The sequence below is a fragment of the Urocampus carinirostris genome, chromosome 16 (genome assembly GCF_059441175.1).
Source record: "Urocampus carinirostris isolate Australia breed hairy pipefish chromosome 16, RoL_Ucar_1.0, whole genome shotgun sequence".
Taxonomy (NCBI): domain Eukaryota; kingdom Metazoa; phylum Chordata; class Actinopteri; order Syngnathiformes; family Syngnathidae; genus Urocampus; species Urocampus carinirostris.
The window spans coordinates 9484442-9503505 of record NC_142364.1 but is presented as its reverse complement, the minus strand read 5'-3'; the positions used below and the strand labels follow the sequence as shown (position 1 = coordinate 9503505).

Genomic DNA, 19064 nt, shown 5'->3' with positions numbered 1-19064 from the left:
AAGAGTGAGGGGAAGAGAGAGATATGGAGAAGGAGAGAGAGATTGATAAAGAGAAAAAACGAGTCCAAAAGAGAGACAGAAAGGGAGGGAAAAAGAGAGAGAGAAAGAATGAGAAAGAGAGACAGTAATAAAGAGAAGGAGAGAGGAAAGCGAAAGAGTGAAAGACTAAAACAGGAGCGATGGAAAGATGAAAAGAGAAGGGAAATGAGGGAAAGAGAGAGAGAGGGGGGATAGGAGAAAACAGAAAACGAGAAAGTGAAAAAGTAAAAAAAAGAAAGTACAAGAGAAAAAGAGAGTGAGGGGAAGAGAGAAATATGGAGAAGAAGAGAGAGATTGATAAAGAGAAAAAACAAGTCCAAAAGAGAGACAGAAAAGGAGGGAAAAAGAGAGCGAGAAAGAATGAGAAAGAGAGACAGAAATAAAGAGATAGAGAGAGGAAAGCAAAAGAGAGAAAGACTATAAAAAGAGAGATGGAAAGACGGAAATGGAGAGGGAAAATGAGGAAAAGAAAGAGAGAGGGGATAAGAGAGAATAGAGAAAAGAAAGAGTGAAAAGTCAGAGAAAAAGAAAGAAGGAGAGAAAAGAGAGAGGGGAATAGAGACAGAGATATAGAGAAAGAGAGAGAGAAAGAGAGAAAGGAAGAACAAGTCAGAAAGAAAGACAGAATAGGAGGGAAGAAAGAGAGTGAAAAGAGAGTGAGAGAAACAGAAAGAAAGTAACACAGCTACAGTCTCTTTTCAAGGGACGCCTGGCTTTGTCAACATCAAGTGGACAGACATCAAACTGCGACAGATTTTTCTCTTGTGCTTCTCCAGGTGCCGTCTCGCAGGCCGGATTAAAAACCCGTGGCAAATTTTTCCCCATTTTTGGCCCTAAGGTTGTCAGAAGGACGTGTTTTCCTCTTTTTTTTGGTTGCGCGTTCTTTTTTTCTCTCACCTTCCGATCATCCGGTCTTCTCTCTGATGAGTCTCTGGAGACTAAAGCGACCTCAGCGTGAGTCATGTGAAACCCCCCAACCCCCCGACAACCCACAATGCAACAGCAAACCCGCTTAAGGGCCCTAACAACACACACACACGCATACAAACAGGCGAGGTCCTAGAGTTGCGACCTTATTGGGGGAGGGGCCAGGTTAGCCTGCAGGCTAATGTCACAGCGTGCTAGTTGTGGAAGAGGCTAAACGTTTCCCGATGTAGATCCTAGAAAAAGACAAAAACAAATCGGTTTCATCATTGGCAACAAAAGCCAGTTTCATTAGTGGTTCTAAACTGGTTTTATGATATTATACTGGCGGATAATATCACCTCATGGAAGCATGTAAATGCTGAAAAGAAGGGGACCGAGTACTGAACCCTGTGGAACACCACAGGTAACACTAAAGGGCTCAGATGCAGTGTTCCCTGCGCACTGCTCGCACATTCTCGGCGCAGAAGAAAATCCAGCCAGCGCACAAAAATGAGGGCTCAAAATTACTAATTAAGAAGCCAATTAAGTCAATATTTACAGCGCATGAACGTTGTCTCCTAAATGCGGTATTTTGAAGTCGAGTCGAAGGAGAACGAAGTTGAGTAAAGTTAGTAGAGATTGTCGGGGAACTGGCTTCTTCGGCTCACTAAAAGGAACCGGCTCTTTCGGGTCCTAAACGGCTCTTCGGGTTGTTTTTTGCTTCTTTAATCCCAACATGACCAAATCTCATCTCATCTCATTAGCTGCACTGCTTATCCTCAGTAGGGTCGCGGGGGTGCCGGAGCCCATCCCAGCAATCATCAGGCAGTGGGCAGGGGACACCCTGAACTGGTTGCCAGCCAATCGCAGGGCACACAGGGACAGACAACTCGCTCGCTCATTCACACCTAGGGACAATTTGGACCGGCCAATCCACCTGAAATGCATGTCTTTGGAATGTGGGAGGAAACCAAAGTGTCCGGAGGAAACCCACGCAAGCACGGGGAGAACATACAAACTCCGCACAGTAAGTCTCGTAGCCAGATTTAAACCCACACAGGAGGTTCCCAAGACCTTAGAACTGTGCCGCACACGCGCTAACCACTGCGCCGCCGTGCTGCCTAACATGACCAAATATTAAGTAAAATGATGCACAAAATGACTTAAAGGAAGGGGGGAATAGGGCTCAAAATTACTAATTAAAAACTGAGTTAAGTCAAAGTTACAGTGCATGAAGGTAAAAATACACGGGTTCCCCTGACGTTGTGTCCTAAATGCGGTATTTTGAAGTCGAGTCGAAGGAGAACGAAGTTGAGTTAAAGTCAGTAGAGTTTGTCGAGAACCGGCTTCTTCGGCTCGGCTCACCAAAAGGAACCGGCTATTTCGGGTCCTAAACGGCTCTTCGGGTTCTTTTTGCTTCTTTAATCCCAACATGAGGCAGCACGGCGGCGCAGTGGTTAGCGCTTGTGCGGCACAGTTCATGTCATGGGAACCTGTCGTGGGTTCAAATCCAGCTCCAGACTTCCTGTGCGGAGTTTGTATGTTCTCCCCGTGCTTGCGTGGGTTTCCTCCGGGCACTCCGGTTTCCTCCCACGTTCCAAAAACATGCATTTCAGGTGAATTGGCCGGTCCAAATTGTCCCTAGGTGTGAATGAGCGAATGAGTTGTCTGTCCCTGTGTGCCCTGCGATCGGCTGGCAACCAGTTCAGGGTGTCCCCTGCCCACTGCCCGGAGATGGCTGGGATGGGCTCCAGCCCCCCCGCGACCCTAATGAGGATAAGCGGTACGGCTAATGAGATGAGATGAATCCCAACATGACCAAATATGATGTAAAATTATGCACAAAATGACTTAAAGGAAGGGGGGAATAGAACAAAAGAGAAAAAAATACCCAAATGAAAAAGTAGTGAAAAGCTGAGAAAAAAAAAACAAAAGGAAGAGAAAAAAGAAGGAAAAATTTAGAAAAAAGCCAGAAAAAAAGAAAAGAAAGAAACATAGGAAAATAGTAAATAGAGAACAAAAAGAAAAAAACAACAGCTCGGAAAAAATAAACACAATGAGATTTTTTTAAAGGAATTTAAAAAAAAAGTAGAAAAAAAACACGGAAAAAAGAAGAAAAAGTTTGTGTTGCATTCAAATAATTTCCAATGATATCAAGTGAATCTTGTTACCAACATTGTACTTCCACTCAAAAATGTGATTAAGTACAGTTCTGTATCTTACAACCGACTCAATAAGCCCCCAAAAATGTTCATATTATGCCACAAAATATATCAGGAAATAAAAAGAAATGGATATCTTGTGAAAGAGGTTTGTAGGCCGTACAACCTTTGCAATAATACATGAGTCAATTCATTCAAAAGTGAATTTTTTTTTTTGCATTGCCGGAAACTCAGCAAAATGTAACGTGATGTCAAGTTTTGGACATGTTTGATAATGAATTATCTTGCCACACTTGGGATCATGGTTGCTCACTGTTGTTTCAAGCGTTGCTCACCGACTTTGTGTGAACGCTCAGACCCGTAAGGAAAATGACAGGGAACATTGCTCAGATGTCATGTCACCATATTTAACACAGTGCGTCCTATCAGAGAGGTAGGATCTGAACAAAAGTATTAACCCCCCGAGGCTTAGAAAACTGAAAATATTTTCTAAGAATCAACAAGTAGAAATAAATAAATTCAACTTTCTATATTACACTCACAACGACATAACTGAAAAGTAACAATTGCCCCCCCCCCCCTGTTCTCTTCCCTACCTTAAGTTCTGTTAACTTCTGAAGGATCCAGTGTTGACCTAAATGACAAACCATGACAAACAGAGTGCACCTGTGTGGAATTGAGTGTCAGTCTAAACCACAGGTGTCAAACAGGCGGCCCGCGGGCCAGATCAGGCCCGCTAAGGGATTGAATCCGGCCCGCGAGACAACACTTAGAGAAGCGCAAGAGAAAAACAAGCTGCAGGTTAAAATATGTCAACTTGATGTTGCCAAAGCCAGGTGCCTCGAACAAGGACACTGTATGTATTTATTTCTCTCTCTCTCTCTCTCTCTCTCTCTCCCTCTGTCACTCCCTCTCTCTCTCTCTCTCTCTCTCTCTCTCTCTCTCTCTCTCTCTCTCTCTTTCGCTCTCTGTCTCTCTTTCTCTCTCTTTCTATTCCTCCCTTCCAATGAACCACTCTCTTTCTGTTCTCTCTCATTTCTCTCTCGCTCTCTGTTCTCTCTCTCTCTCTCTTTCTCTCTCTCTCTCTATCTCTGTTCTCTCTCTTTTCTCTCTCTCTCTCTTTCTCTCTGTGTCCCACTCGCTTTTGATTCTTAGAAAATATTTATAGTTTTTTTAGTTTTTTACTGATAAATTCGCAACCATAAATCAAAACGTTCTCAGGGGTCAGGGGGCCGATACTTTTGCAAGGCACTGTAAAATAACGGGGAGGGTCTCCATCGATATTTTTCCACCCTCACGGGACATGGCAGGAAAATCCAAATTGCATATGCTAGAATCGTCGGTAGATCGGCTTTTCGTACCCGATGCCGAGCGTGAGGAGATGCGAGGCCACCAGCGAGGGGAGAAGAACCGGGAGAACGTCGGAGGAGAAGATCCCTCGCTTCTTCATCACTTCCGTCTTGCGGACGCTGAAGGTGCTGGTTTGTTTGGGATGGTGGAACACAAATTCTCTGTGGAGCAACAGAAAATCCAGGATGGGGATTGTTTATTGGCAGGGAACGAGGACTTCATATCGTTGGATAGGAAAGGAAGGAAATATCAGCGGTGTTATGATACTGTGATTATTCAGAATACATTCTTTATTATTTCAATTCTTTTTCTTTTTTTTTTTTAATATGAATTGGTTTGGAAGTTCTTACTTGGGTGGCATGTTTTCAGGCCTACTGGACCAGTCCCACACCCAATCGCTGTCCACTCTCCTATCATTTTCTTCCTGTGTACAAAAACCACAGAGGAAGTTTTATCCATCAATCAATCTACCGACTTACTATTCTGCCTAACTACCTACCTATCTGCTGCCATCTTTTTCTCTTATTGAACGATCAACCACTCTGTCTACCTCTCTCTGTCTTTCTTTTTCTCTCAACCCACCACTTCTTTCTCTCTCTTTGTCTTCCTGTCGCCCTTCCTCACTCACCCTCCCTCTGTCTTTCTCTCTCTCCCTCTCTTTCCAGCAATCACCTGTCTCTCTTTATGTACACACCTGTCTCTCAAACACAACCTGAGCCTCTCTATCTCTTTTTCTCTCTACTATTCTACCCTCTCTCTCATTACACATCTCTCTCTCTCTCTCTCTCTCTCTCTCTCTCCCTCTGTCTCTTTATTTCTCTCTCTCTCGCTTTTGCTTTGTCTCTCTCTCGCTCACTTAGTCTTTCTTCCTCTCCCTCTCTCTTAATCTCTAACAATCAACCTCTCTCTCATTCTACCAATCCATCTAGATCTCTCTCTGTACCTTTATCTCTCTCTCTCTCCATTTTTATCTTTTTTTGTCTCTCTCTCTCTTTCTCCTCTCTTTCTCTCTACAAATCAACCTTTCTCTTCACTATCCATCCCTCTTCCTTTCATTTTTTTCTCTCTCTTTCTGTGTTTAGCTCTTCCTACAATCAAACTCTGTCTTTCTCTCTCGCTATCTCTCTCTCCTGTCTCTCCTCCTCTCCCTCTTTCTCTCTCTCCTGTCTCTCCCCCTCTCCCTTTTTTCTTTCTTTCTTTCTTTCTTTCTTTCTTTCTTTCTTTCTTTCTTTCTTTCTTTCTTTCTCTCCCTCTTTCTTTCTCTCTCTCCCTCCCTCTTTCTCTCTACAAATCAACCTCTCTCTCCACTTGTATCCATCGCTCTTCCTCTCATTTTTCTCTCTCTCACTCTAATGTTAACCTCTCATTGTGACCAACCTCTCTCTTTCTCTCCCCCCCCTCTCTCTCTTTCTTTCTATCCCACTCTCTCTCTCTCTTTCTATTCCTCCCTTCCAATGAACCACTCTCTTTCTGTTGTATCTCTGTTCTCTCTCTGTTCTCTCTCCTTCTCTCTCTGTTCTCTCTCTGTTCTTTCTCTCTCTGTCTTTCTCTTCCTCTCTCTGTTCTCTCTCTGTTCTCTCTCTGTTCTCTCTCTGTTCTCTCTCTGTTCTCTCTCTGTTCTCTCTTTCTCTTCCTCTCTCTCTCTCTCTCTCTCTCTCTCTCTCTTTCTCTCTCTCTCTCTCTTTCTCTCTCTCTCTCTCTCTCTCTCTGTTCTCTCTCTGTTCACTCTCTTTCTCTCTCTGTTCTCTCTCTGTTCTCTCTCTGTTCTCTCTCTGTCTCTCTGTGTTCTCTCTCTCTCTCTGTCTTTCTCTGTCTTTCTCTTCCACCCTCTCTCTCTCTCTGTTCTCTCTCTGTTCTCTCTCTGTTCTCTCTCTGTTCTATCTCTGTTCTCTCTCTGTTCTCTCTCTCTCTGTCTTTCTCTGTCTTTCTCTTCCACCCTCTCTCTCTCTCTCTCTCTCTCTTTCTCTTCCACCACCTATCTCTCTCTCTCTCTCTCACTCTCCCTGTTTCTCTAACTCTATCCATCCATTTCAATCTGTGTCCTATCTCTCTCTGACTAGCGAGCTTATTAACTACGTATAAACTAGCATTAGCTAGCTAGCTACATTGCCTACATAACAGACAAAACCACAGTTGGTAGCAGAACACATCAAATAGTATCAAAGATGGCACAAAAGATCTCGTTCCAGTCGTTCGCACCTGAATGGTGATACAGTCGCTGTCGTGATCGCTGGAAGGTCTGGGGGAGTCGGTGGACTTGGGGGTCCCGGCATGCGGGGGGCTACAGAACTTTTTGGTTAGAAGAAGAAGATCAAGACACATCGGAGGAAGCGGATCGGGGTCACCACCTGTCTCGGTTCCTTTCGCACTCCAGCTGGGCCTCCAGCAGGATCCTCTCTAGCTCCCCCTGCAGGGCGAAGGAGACGCTGTCGTCCTGTCCCGTCGGACTCTCCCCGCGGCTCATCGTGGCCATTAACTCCTCCAGTTCCACCCAGGAGCCTACTCGGGGGGACAAAAAGCAAGAAAACGCTAATACTCTTTGAGTAAACTTTACTTTTTTTTTAAATTACACAGCACAAAATGACGAGTTTGAAATTTATACTGTAATTCGTGTCATGTTTTATATAAAAAAAATTGAAAATATGAATGTATTGACTTTGCTCCTGGTACAATAGAATTTTGTTCACGTAATATTTGGAACTGCACACGTTTAAATCACAAATTTTGGTCTCTTAGTGGCCCCTGTTCTCCACTTCAAAGAGCTGCTCTTAAGGTGTAGCTGGTCGTTTCAAAAAATCTCATTTAGCTTTGTCATCGAGCCGTTGAGCTCTCGATACTTGGAGATCCGGCTCCCGTCATCCGCTTCAAAGAGCAGTCTCACTAAGCCAATTCGTTCACGAACGACATATCAAAATCTCGAAGAGAGCTGGCTCTAGAGCGGTGGGCAGCCGGTTCCTGTCATTTCAAAAAGTCATCTCATTGAGCCGTCTCATTGAGCTGTCCCATTGAGCCGTTTCATTAGGCCGTCGAGCTCTCAATTGGCGGAGTGGCTCCCGTCATTTGCTTCAAAAAAACGTTTCATTAAGCCATTTTGTTTGTGAATCACACATCACAATCTTGAAGAGAGGTGGCTCTCGGGTGATGGGCAGCTGGTTCCTGTTGTTTCAAAAAAACGTCTCATTGAGCCATCTCATTGAGCCTTAGAGCTCTCAATTGGCAGAGAGCCGGCTCCCGTCATCCGCTTCAAAGAGCCGTTTCATTGAGCCTTTTTGTTCGCAAATGACACATGACTATCTCAAAGAGAGCTGGCTCTCGAGCAGTGGGCAGCCGGTTCCTGTTGTTTCAAAAAGTCGTCTCATTGAGCCGTCTCATTGAGCCGTCCCATTGAGCCGTCTCATTAAGCCGTTGAGCTCTCAATTGGCGGAGTGGCTCCCGTCATCCGCTTCAAAAAAACGTCTCATTAAGCCATTTTGTTTGTGAATGACACATCACTATCTTGAAGAGAGCTGGCTCTCGGGTGATGGGCAGCTGGTTCCTGTTGTGTCAAAGAGCCGTCTCATTGAACCGTTTTGTTCCGAATGAAACACCACTATCTCCAAGAGAGCTGTCTCTCGACCACTGGGCAGCTGGTTCCTGTCATTTCAAAAAGTCGTCTCATTGAGCTGTCCCATTGAGCCGTCTCATTAGGCCGTTGAGCTCTCAATTGGCGGAGAGCCAGCTGCCGCCATCCGCTTCAAAGAGCCGTTTCATTTAACCATTTTGGTTGCGAATGACACATCACTATCTTAAAGAGAGCTGTCTCTCGAGCAGTGGGCAGCCGGTTCCTGTTGTTTCAGAAAGTCGTCTCATTGAGCCGGCTCATTTAGCTTTCTCATTGAGCCGTTGAGCTCTCGAAACGTGGAGAGCCGGCTCCCGTCATCCGCTTCAAAGAGCCGTTTCATTGAACCTTTTTGTTCACGAAAGACACATCAGTATCTTAAAGAGAGCTGGCTCTCGAGCAGTGGGCAGCCGGTTCCTGTCATTTCAAAAAGTCATCTCATTGAGGCGTCTCATTGAACTTGCTCATTGAGCTGTCTCATTAAGCCGTTGAGCTCTCAATTGGCGGAGTAGCTCCCGTCATTTGCTTCAAAAAAACGTCTCATTAAGCCATTTTGTTTGTGAATGACACATCACTATTTTGAAGAGAGCTGGCTCTCAAGTGATGGGCAGCTGGTTCCTGTTGTTTCAAAAAAACGTCTCATTGAGCCATCTCATTGAGCCTTAGAGCTCTCAATTGGCGGAGAGCCGGCTCCCGTCATCCGCTTCAAAGAGCCGTTTCATTGAACTATTTTGTTCGTGAATGACACATCACTATCTTGAAGAGAGCTGGCTCTCAAGTGATGGGCAGCTGGTTCCTGTTGTTTCAAAAAAACGTCTCATTGAGCCGTCTCATTGAGCGTAGAGCTCTCGATTAGCGGAGAGCCGGCTCCCGTCATCCGCTTCAAAGAGCCATTTCATTGAACCATTTTGTTCGTGAATGACACATCACTATCTTGAAGAGAGCTGGCTCTCAAGTGATGGGCAACTGGTTCCTGTTGTTTCAAAAAACGTCTCATTGAGCCATCTCATTGAGCCTTAGAGCTCTCAATTGGCGGAGAGCCGGCTCCCGTCATCCGCTACGAAGAGCCGTCTCACTGAGCCGTTTCATTCACCAACGACACATCACCAACACTGTCTAAACGATAAGCGGTCCTGACAGCATGCCGGCTTACGTAAGATCTTATTTCTGTTCCAGATTAGCCATTCAGCCTCTTACGTCCGCCCTTTTTCGTGTACGGCGTTGGCGGCCAATCAGAGGAGGCCTCCGCTTACGTGTTGTTGGCGTGTGCGAGCGTGTTGTGTGTTTTTGTCATGACTGAGCACAGAAGAGCTCGGAGGGGAGGAGGGAAGAATCTGTGCCATTGCCCCAGTTTGGCTTTTTTTTCCCCTCGTCCCTGCAGAAAAGGTTTATGACATAACCGCTTTGCTGATCTTTCTGCTGCGATTCTTGTCCTGCGTTGCTGTGTTTTGGCTGAGAGAAGCACAAGATAAACAAAGCAGTTGTATTTGCTGACCACCAATAATGTATCCGCCTTAACTTTCCTATACCATTCACCTGAAATCTCCATCCAAGACGAACCCAAAGTACATTGGATGCCGTTCTTGAACCATTAGGAGGATTTGGACCGTTTTTGGCCTCTTTTGAAAGGGAACACACTGAAGTTCCGTCCCCAAACTGATATAATCACCATGAGTGCTACTGATATTGAGTAATCTGAGTTGGAACACAGGAAATAGAAATATTGTATAATGGCCTGGATTTCTTTCGGTGTAGAATGGGCTAGAAAACAGGTGAGACAAAAACTTGAACGTTGAATGTTCCCTCTAAGCTGCGTGTGGGCGCAATTGGGCACTACCCAGAGCTTTTCTGCGCACAAGAAAATCGAGCCGGCTCACAAAAATCAGGACTCGAAATTGCTAACTAAGAAGCGAATTAAGTCAAAGGTACAGTGCATAAAGTTAAAAATACAAGGGTTCCCCTGACGCTGTGTTTTAAATGCGGTATTTGGAAGTCAAGGTCGAAATAGAACGAAGTTGAGTAAAGTCAGTCGAGTTTTTCATGAACCGGCTTCTTCGGCTCGGCTCACTAAAAAGAACCGGCTCCCAAACGGCTCTTCAGGTTGTTTTTACTTCTTTAGTCCCTACACGACCAAACATTATGTAAAACTGTGCACAAAATGACTTAAAGGAAGGGGTGAAAAAAGAAAAAAATTGCAAAATGAAAAAGTAGTGAAAATCTGAGCAAAAAAGAAACAAAAGGAAGAGAAAAAAAAAGGAAAAATTCAGAAAAAAGCCTTCGGCTCGGCTCACTAAAAGGAACCGGCTCTTTCGGGTCATAAACGGCTCTTCGGGTTGTTTTTGCTTCTTTCATCCCCATATGACCAAATATTATGTAAACTTATGCACAAAATCACTTAAAGGAAGGGGGAATAGAACAAAAAAAAAAATACCAAAATGAAAAAGTAGTGAAAAGCTGAGAAAAAAAGAAACAAAAGGAAGAGAAAAAAGAAGGAAAAATTTTAAAAAAAAGCCAGAAAAAGGAAAAGAAAGAAACAAAGGAAAAAAAGTAAATAGAGGAAAAAAAAGAAAAAAGCAACAGCTAGGAAAAAATAAACAAAATGAGATTTTTTTTAAAGGAATTAACATTTTTTTTTTTAAAAACAGGCAAAAAGAAGAAAAAGTTTGAGTTGCATTCAAATAATTTCCAATGATACCAAGTCAATCTTGTTGCCAACATTGTACTTCCACTAAAAATGTGATTAAATACAGTTCTGTATCGTACTACTAATGACTTAGTTGCCACACTTGGAATTGCTGTTGCTCACTGTTGTTTCAAGCATTGCTCACCGACTTCGTGTGAACGCTCAGACCCGTGGAAAATTACAGGGAACATTGCTCGTTACTTGTCAAATTTGATCCCAATCTTAAAAAAAACAAACATTATATTTCATACATTTTCCTACGCCTTTCCAAAAGTGGCCATTTGGACTTGGATTTACCATTTTTTAGACATTTTGTAAGAGTTGTAAATGTTTGACTTTTCTTTCCAAAAATCAATCAAAGATTTTGCACACTTATGCGCGATCATCGTGCTTAAAAATGAATCATGTCATATTATTGTTGTAATCATATCTATTTTTTAAATTCAAATCGAAAGAACTCCTTGTCTCTCCAGCCTGTACACGATTGGTTGAGGTTCACAATGTATTTATAGAGCATTACTCAGGAAAATCGTACCGGACTAATTGCAACGTAATTACTGTTTCTTTGTCACCGAGCGCGACTGATTAGAATCGATCGGTGAAAATTGATCATCGATTCTCAGTTGGAGCCGACTTTCGATCCAAGGACACTGATTGGCCGGCTATAAACGTCGAGAAATCTGCCCGTCTTAATTGGCTTACAGAAATACACGCAGGTGAGTCAGCGAATCGCTTTACACGCTGTTTAAATGTGAAGAGCAAAAACACCTGGTTGTTCCTCTAAACCAGGGGTGTCAAACTCCTTTTAGCTGGGGGCCACAAATGCTATAAAAAAATCTCACAGGGGCCGGACTAGTAAGTTTAAGAGAAAGAGAGAGGGAGAAAAAGAGAGGGAAAGAGAAGAAAGAGAGAGGGATAAACAGATAAGGAGAAGAAGGGAGATAAAAGAGAGATATGAATGGAGAAGAAGGGGGAAATGAATATAGAGAGAAAAAGAAAGTGAAAAAAGAGAAGGATAAAAAGAATAAGAGAAGTAAAACAACAGAAAGAAAAAGAGTCAGCGGGAGAAAAAGAGACAAAGTGAGGTGAGGGTGAGAGGGAGAGAGAGAGAGGTCGAAAAAGGGAAAGAAAGAGGGTGAGGAAGAAAGAGAAAAATAGAAAGAAAGAGAATTAAAGTGTAAATTAGAGAACGAAAATAGAAAAAGAGCAAGACAGAGAAAAAGAAAGAGTTAGAGAGTGAGAGAGAAATAGAGAAAAGAGAAAAAGAGAGAGAAAGAGAGGGAGGGAAAGAGAGAGCGATAAACAGATAAGGAGAAGAAGGGAGATAAAGGAGAAAAAGAGAGAGCAGAATAGAGATATGAATGGAGAAGAAGGGGGAAATGAATATAGAGAGAAAAAGAAAGTGAAAAAAGAGAAGGATAAAAAGAATAAGAGAAGTAAAACAACAGAAAGAAAAAGAGTCAGCGGGAGAAAAAGAGACAAAGTGAGGTGAGGGTGAGAGGGAGAGAGAGAGAGGTCGAAAAAGGGAAAGAAAGAGGGTGAGGAAGAAAGAGAAAAATAGAAAGAAAGAGAATTAAAGTGTAAATTAGAGAACGAAAATAGAAAAAGAGCAAGACAGAGAAAAAGAAAGAGTTAGAGAGTGAGAGAGAAATAGAGAAAAGAGAAAAAGAGAGAGAAAGAGAGGGAGGGAAAGAGAGAGCGATAAACAGATAAGGAGAAGAAGGGAGATAAAAGAGAAAAAGAGAGAGCAGAATAGAGATATGAATGGAGAAGAAGGGGGAAATGAATATAGAGAGAAAAAGAAAGTGAAAAAAGAGAAGGATAAAAAGAATAAGAGAAGTAAAACGACAGAAAGAAAAAGAGTCAGCAGGAGAAAAAGAGACAAAGTGAGGTGAGGGAAAGAGAGAGAGAGAGGTCGAAAAAGGGAAAGAAAGAGAAAAATAGAAAGAGAATTAAAGTGTAAATTAGAGATAGAAAATAGAAAGAGAGCAAGACAGAGAAAAATAACAAGTTGGAGAGTGAGAGAGAAATAGAGAAAAGAGAAAGAGAGAGTGAACAGGAGAAAGAAAAAGAGGGAGAAATAAATAAAAAAGAAGTGAGTCGGAGAGAAATGGAGAAATACACTTGTTTTTCAAGTGTTAACTGGCTTTGGTGACACCCGGTGGTAATAATCAAACTTACGGCTCATTTTCCTCTTGCGCTTCTCTCACTGTTGTCTTGCGGGCCGGATTTAAACCATTGGTGGCCCTGAGTTCGGCTTATACAAGGAGAAAACTAATCAGAGAAGCAACCAAGAGGGTATGATTGAATGCGGGCATACACAGCTGAGGTGGGATAATCCGTGCACAAGACAACTACCGGTAATAAATCTGCCTTTCAAGGAAGAGTGTCAAGAAGAAAGCCCTTTTTTTGAAAGAATATCATAAAAATTCTTATTTGGCATTTGCAAGAAGCCACATGGGAGACACACATAACATGTGGAACAAGGTGCTTTGGTCAGATGAGACCAAAATGGACATTTTTGGGCTGAATGCAGAGCGTTGAGTAAAACTGCACATCACCACTGTCAAACATGGTGGTGGTAGCATCATGCTTCAGGGTTTTATTGTTAACGTGACAATTTTCCCAGCCTTACTTTAGATTTAGCATTTTATTTTGCTCTGGACAGGAAAAACATACATAGAGTAATCAACATAGCCCCAAAGATCATCGGCTGCTCTCTGCCCAGCCTTCACAATGGACTGGTTGGTTGGTTGAATCCCTTAACCAGGTCTGGCTTGGGCAAGTACAGCCTGGTGTCGCCCTCTCCAGGCCAACTAATGTCACTGCACTATTGTAATAACTCCGGACACTCTCTGAGCACTACTTTGTTAACATTTTACTTTGAAAATATTTTTTTCTAATTATTAAGACAGTTTTTAAATATTTCTTCGAAAAGTCTTAATGAAATTCATGTCCAAAGTCTGGCCTGGGGGCCTGTTATGGCCTGTGATCCAATTTTTATTGGCCCATGGCCTTTGATTAATATGTGGCTTGCCAGTAACGTTGACCACAGTATAAAAAGAATTGTACCCCCCCAAAAAAAAGAAAGAAAGAAAACTCCATTTCCGACATGGCAGCTGTAAGTAAAAAAAGGAAAGTTGACTGTGAGGGCCCCCGCTTCCTCGACAAGTGGAACCTGGAGTATTTTTTCACCGAAATCCGAAAGAACTGTGTCTACCAAATTCTCTCACTTGTGCTCCCTCTCTTTCTGTCTTTCTGTATCTACTTATTTCTCCCTCTGTTGCTTTCTCTCTCCCTTTCTTTATCTATTTACTTTTCTCCCTTTCTCTCTTTCTCATTCTACCTTTCTTTTTAACCCTTTCTTTCTCTCTTTTCTTTTTCTTTCATTTTGCTTCAAAAATATCATATCAAAAGGCTTTCCCGGACAAAACATGCTGACTACAAAAAGCTAACGACAAACTAACGCTGTGAAAAGGTGAAGCAACTGGAAGCTGTTTTAAAGGCTTTTTTCATGAGCCCCTGCAAGTCAAATGCAAATGAAATCAGTGGCGCCACAAGGGAGGGGGCAGGGTTAGCCACGACCCCCCCCCTTATATTTATTGACCACTGGCCACCTCTTTAGCTAGTTTATCAATTGTTGTAGCATCAGTTAGATCTGAAAATAAATGAGTTTTAAAAATAATTTAAAAAATTAAAAACAAAATCCAAAACAAGCTGACTGGACAGTTATGGACTATGCATATTAAATAAGTACTATTAGAAATATTACACAATACACCAAAGTATATCAGTAGCCATGTCTTTCAGTATTTTTGGTAGTTTTCACTTTCTTACTTGAATAACGTCAAATTATGGCTTTTAGATTTGCTACCCTAAGATTTTAAGTGGCCCCATCTGGCCACCTCTAAAAAAAATTCAGGCCAGCTTTCTGAAACATTTGAACACCCCTGCCCAATTGCATTTCTACCCTGGAGTGCCACGTCTAATCTCATTGCATAAAACCTTTCACACCGTTGCTCTAAATCACAATCAGGGTTGGGTAGGGTTACTTTATCTTGATTACTTTCAATTACTCCTCTCGAGTCCTCACGAATAAAATATGACATTTCAAGTTTTCTTCGGGCTCCGTCCCGCAAAACACGTTACTCGGTCGGGTTCGGGCTAGATTTTTTTAGGCCCGATCTAAGCTCTAATAGTTACAGATGCGGAAATGAAACTTAAAGGCTATTGGGTGCATGCTACATGCAGGGTTGGGTAGGGTTATTTTAACTGGATTACTTTCAATGACTTTTGGATTACTCCAATACCAAATATGCTAATAAAAGACAAAAGACACTAAATATGAATAAAATGATGACTCACAACACGTGGTAAGCTTTCTCTCCTGGCTTTGAACTCTTTGATCTCCGGCAAAACCAGGGTTGGGTAGGGTAACTTTAACTGGATTACTTTCAATGACTTTTGGATGACTCCAATAGCAAATATGCTAATAAAAGACAAAAGAAACTAAATAGGAATGAAATGATGACTCACAACACGTGGTTAGCTTTCTCTCCTGGCTTTGATCTATTTGATCTCCGGAAAAACCAGGGTTGGGTAGGGTTATTTTAACTGGATTACTTTCAATGACTTTTGGATGACTCCAATACCAAATATGCTAATAAAAGACAAAAGACACTAAATATGAATAAAATGATGACTCACAACACGTGGTAAGCTTTCTCTCCTGGCTTTGAACTCTTTGATCTCCGGCAAAACCAGGGTTGGGTAGGGTAACTTTAACTTGATTACTTTCAATTACTTTTGGATTACTCCAATACCAAATATGCTAATAAAAGACAAAGGAAACTAAAAATGAATAAAATGATGACTCACAACACGTAGTAAGCTTTCTCTCCTGGCTTTGATCTCTTTGATCTCCGGAAAAACCAGGGTTGGGTAGGGTTATTTTAACTGGATTACTTTCAATGACTTTTGGATTACTCCAATACCAAATATGCTAATAAAAGACAAAATACACTAAATATGAATAAAATGATGACTCACAACACGTGGTAAGCTTTCTCTCCTGGCTTTGAACTCTTTGATCTCCGGCAAAACCAGGGTTGGGTAGGGTAACTTTAACTTGATTACTTTCAATTACTTTTGGATTACTCCAATACCAAATATGCTAATAAAAGACAAAGGAAACTAAAAATGAATAAAATGATGACTCACAACACGTAGTAAGCTTTCTCTCCTGGCTTTGATCTCTTTGATCTCCGGAAAAACCAGGGTTGGGTAGGGTAACTTTAACTGGATTACTTTCAATGACTTTTGGATGACTCCAATACCAAATATGCTAATAAAAGACAAAAGACACTAAATATGAATCAAATGATGACTCACAACACGTGGTAAGCTTTCTCTCCTGGCTTTGATCTCTTTGATCTCCGGCAAAACGAACATAAAATGCCACAGAAACAAAATGAAAATAAATCCAAACATCATTTTTGCCGTTCCATGTGTTCCGTTACTCCCCAAGCCTGCACAAAATGTAATCATTTTATTCATATTTAGTTACTTTTGTCTTTTATTAGCATATTTGGTATTGGAGTAATCCAAAAGTAACTGAAAGTAATCATGTTAAAGTAACCCTACCCAACCCTGATCACAATAAACACAAATTCAACTCAATCAGAATCAAATCTTACGTCCCCGAATCCCGATATATCCGTGAGCCTCCGAGAAGACCCCCAGGCTCACATTTTCATCCCATTCGAGTTTTTTCCACCAAGTGGTCCCCGGGCTGAAACGAGCACGGCACCTATTCTTCTGCAGAATCTAAATAAGAAAAGAGCTCCACTCACCGTAGAGGCAGTCCTCTGGTGCCTGCTGGCCGGACATGTTCGGGTCTCGGGGGGGGGGACGCCTCCGGGGGTTTTCGGGGTTTCCTGCAGGAGGGCGACAAGAGACGCTGGAGTAAGAGACCGATTCCCTCGGGGCAGATCCTCTCCTGCCTAAAAATACCGAAATAAAAAAAAAGCTTCCCGTGCTGGGATTAATCCCCTCGACTCCCTCCTCCCTTCTCCGGCCACGTGTCGGCCGAGTCGGATGTAAACAAAAAACAAAAACAGGCTCGGCCCCGGAAAGGAGAAACCCTACATACTTAGATTTTGCATCCAATTAAAATATCTTTTGAATCTATGAATGAGGACAAGTTGTACAGCGGCGGATTCAATGCCGGTTATATAATTTATTCGGAGGCGGATCAACATCGCAAGTGTTAGATAAGCCTCGTCTTTTATTTAGATTTCCAGGGCGAAACTAGGAAAAAAGTCGACGGGGTTTTGATACGTCATATTGCTCGATCGTCTATACCAGGGGTGTCAAACTCATTTTAACTCGGGGGCCACAAGATTGAACAAACATTCTCTCAGGGGCCGGACTAATCGGGTAGGAATAATGAAAAGGAGAGATGGAAAGGAAAAAAAAGAAAGAAAGGAAGAATGAAAAGAAAATATGGAGAGAGAAAGAAAGAAAGACAGACAGAAAGAAAAAAGAAACAACAAAAATGAGAAAGAAAGAAAAAGAGAAAAAGAGAGGGAGATAACAAGAGAAAGGGTGGGACAAAGAAAGAGAGAAAGGGAGAAAATGAGAGAGAGATAAAGGAGAGAGAGAGAGAGAGACAGAGAATGTTAAACAAAAGAGACAAAAATAGAAAGAGAGAAGGAGAGAAACAGTAGGGGAGAAAGAGGAGGTTGATGCAAGAGAGAGAGAGAGAAAAGGAATAAAAGGAAGGGAGAGCCAAAGAAGGTAAAAAGACACGGATAGAGAAAGAGAAGAAGAGGAACAAAGAAAGAAAAAGAGAGACAGGGCGAATGAAAGAGAGAGAGAGATAGAGGATGAGAGAAAAAGGGAGGATGAGAGTTAGAGTGAAAAAGAGAGAGAGAGAGAGAAAGAAAGAAAGACAGACAGAAAGAAAAAAGAAACAACGAAAATGAGAAAGAAAGAAAGACCAGTAGATTGAGGAGAAAGAAAACGAGAAAAAGAGAGGGAGATAACAAGAGAAAGGGTGGGACAAAGAAAGAGAGAAAGGGAGACAATGAGAGAGAGTTAAAGGAGAGAGAGAGAGAGAGAGAGAGAGAGAGAGAGAATGTTAAACAAAAGAGACAAAAATCGAAAGAGAGAAGGAGAGAAACAGTAGGGGAGAAAGAGGAGGTTGATGCAAGAGAGAGAGAGAGAAAAGGAATAAAAGGAAGGGAGAGCCAAAGAAGGTAAAAAGACACAGATAGAGAAAGAGAAGAAGAGGAACAAAGAAAGAAAAAGAGAGACAGGGCGAATGAAAGAGAGAGAGATAGAAGATGAGAGAAAAAGGGAGGATGAGAGTTAGAGTGAAAAAGAGAGAGAGAGAGAGAAAGAAAGTAATACAAATACAGCCTTTGTGAGAGGCGCCTGGCTTTGGCAAAATTAAGTGGACATATTTCAACCTGCAGCTCATTTTTCTCTTGCGCTTCCCTCAGCTTGGTCTCGCGGGCCGGATTCATTCCCCTTAGCGGGCCTGAACTGGCCCGCGGGACGCCTGTTTGACGCCTGTGGTCTAGAAGAATGGTTCGGTATCTCGGGAACCGTATTTTCGATGTTTAGGTTCTACCCGACCGACTGGACGCGATGTGTTAACTACTGACCTCGGAAGATTCTGATTTCCCCTGTGGCGTTCCACAGGGGTCTGTACTTAGCCCCCTAAGAAAAACAAGCTGAAGGTTGAAATGTGTCAACTTGATGTTGCCAAAGCCAGGTGCCTATCACAATGACACTGTACTTGTATTTATTTCTCTCTCTGTCTCTGTCTCTGTCTCTCTCTCTCTCTCTCTTTCTCTCTCTCTCTCTCCTTCTCTCTCTCTCCCTCTCTCTCGCTCGCTGTCTCGCTCTCTCTTTCTCCCACCCCTTTCCTCCCACTCTTTCTCCGTCTCTTTCACTCTCTGTGTCTCTTTTTCTCTTCCTTTGTTGCTCTTTGTCTTTTTCTCTCTCGGTGTCTTTTAACCTCTTTTGCTCTAACTTCCTTTTTTACTTTTCTCTCTTTTCTCTTTCTCTCTTCATACCCTTCCCGCTTTCTTTTCTCTTTGGATTTCTTTCTTCCTCTCCCTCTCTCTTTTTTTCTTTCTCCCTCTCCCTTTCTTTTCCCCCTCTCTCACAAATTTTTATCTTTTGTTTCTCACGCTCTCTCCCTCTCCCTCTTTTTCTTTCTTTGACCTGCCCTCTCTCCGTCGTTATGATTAACCCTCATTTTAAAGACCATTTTTAGTATTTTTAAAAATTATTTTTTTACAGTTTACATGGAAAT

The 19064-nt window shown here is 42.3% G+C and overlaps 1 protein-coding gene across 1 annotated transcript; it reads right to left on the bottom strand.

Annotated features, from left to right (window-relative positions):
- Nucleotides 1-212: 212 nt before the first annotated feature.
- On the bottom strand, nt 213-16952 carry LOC148350161 (BCL2/adenovirus E1B 19 kDa protein-interacting protein 3). The gene is made up of 6 exons (XM_088319904.1): nt 16591-16952; nt 6806-6956; nt 6657-6738; nt 4808-4881; nt 4469-4618; nt 213-1199 (listed from the first exon to the last, which is right to left on the bottom strand). The coding sequence occupies exons 1-6, from the start codon at nt 16625-16627 to the stop codon at nt 1151-1153; spliced, it is 543 nt and encodes a 180-aa protein (XP_088176030.1). The 5' UTR covers nt 16628-16952; the 3' UTR covers nt 213-1150.
- Nucleotides 16953-19064: the final 2112 nt, after the last annotated feature.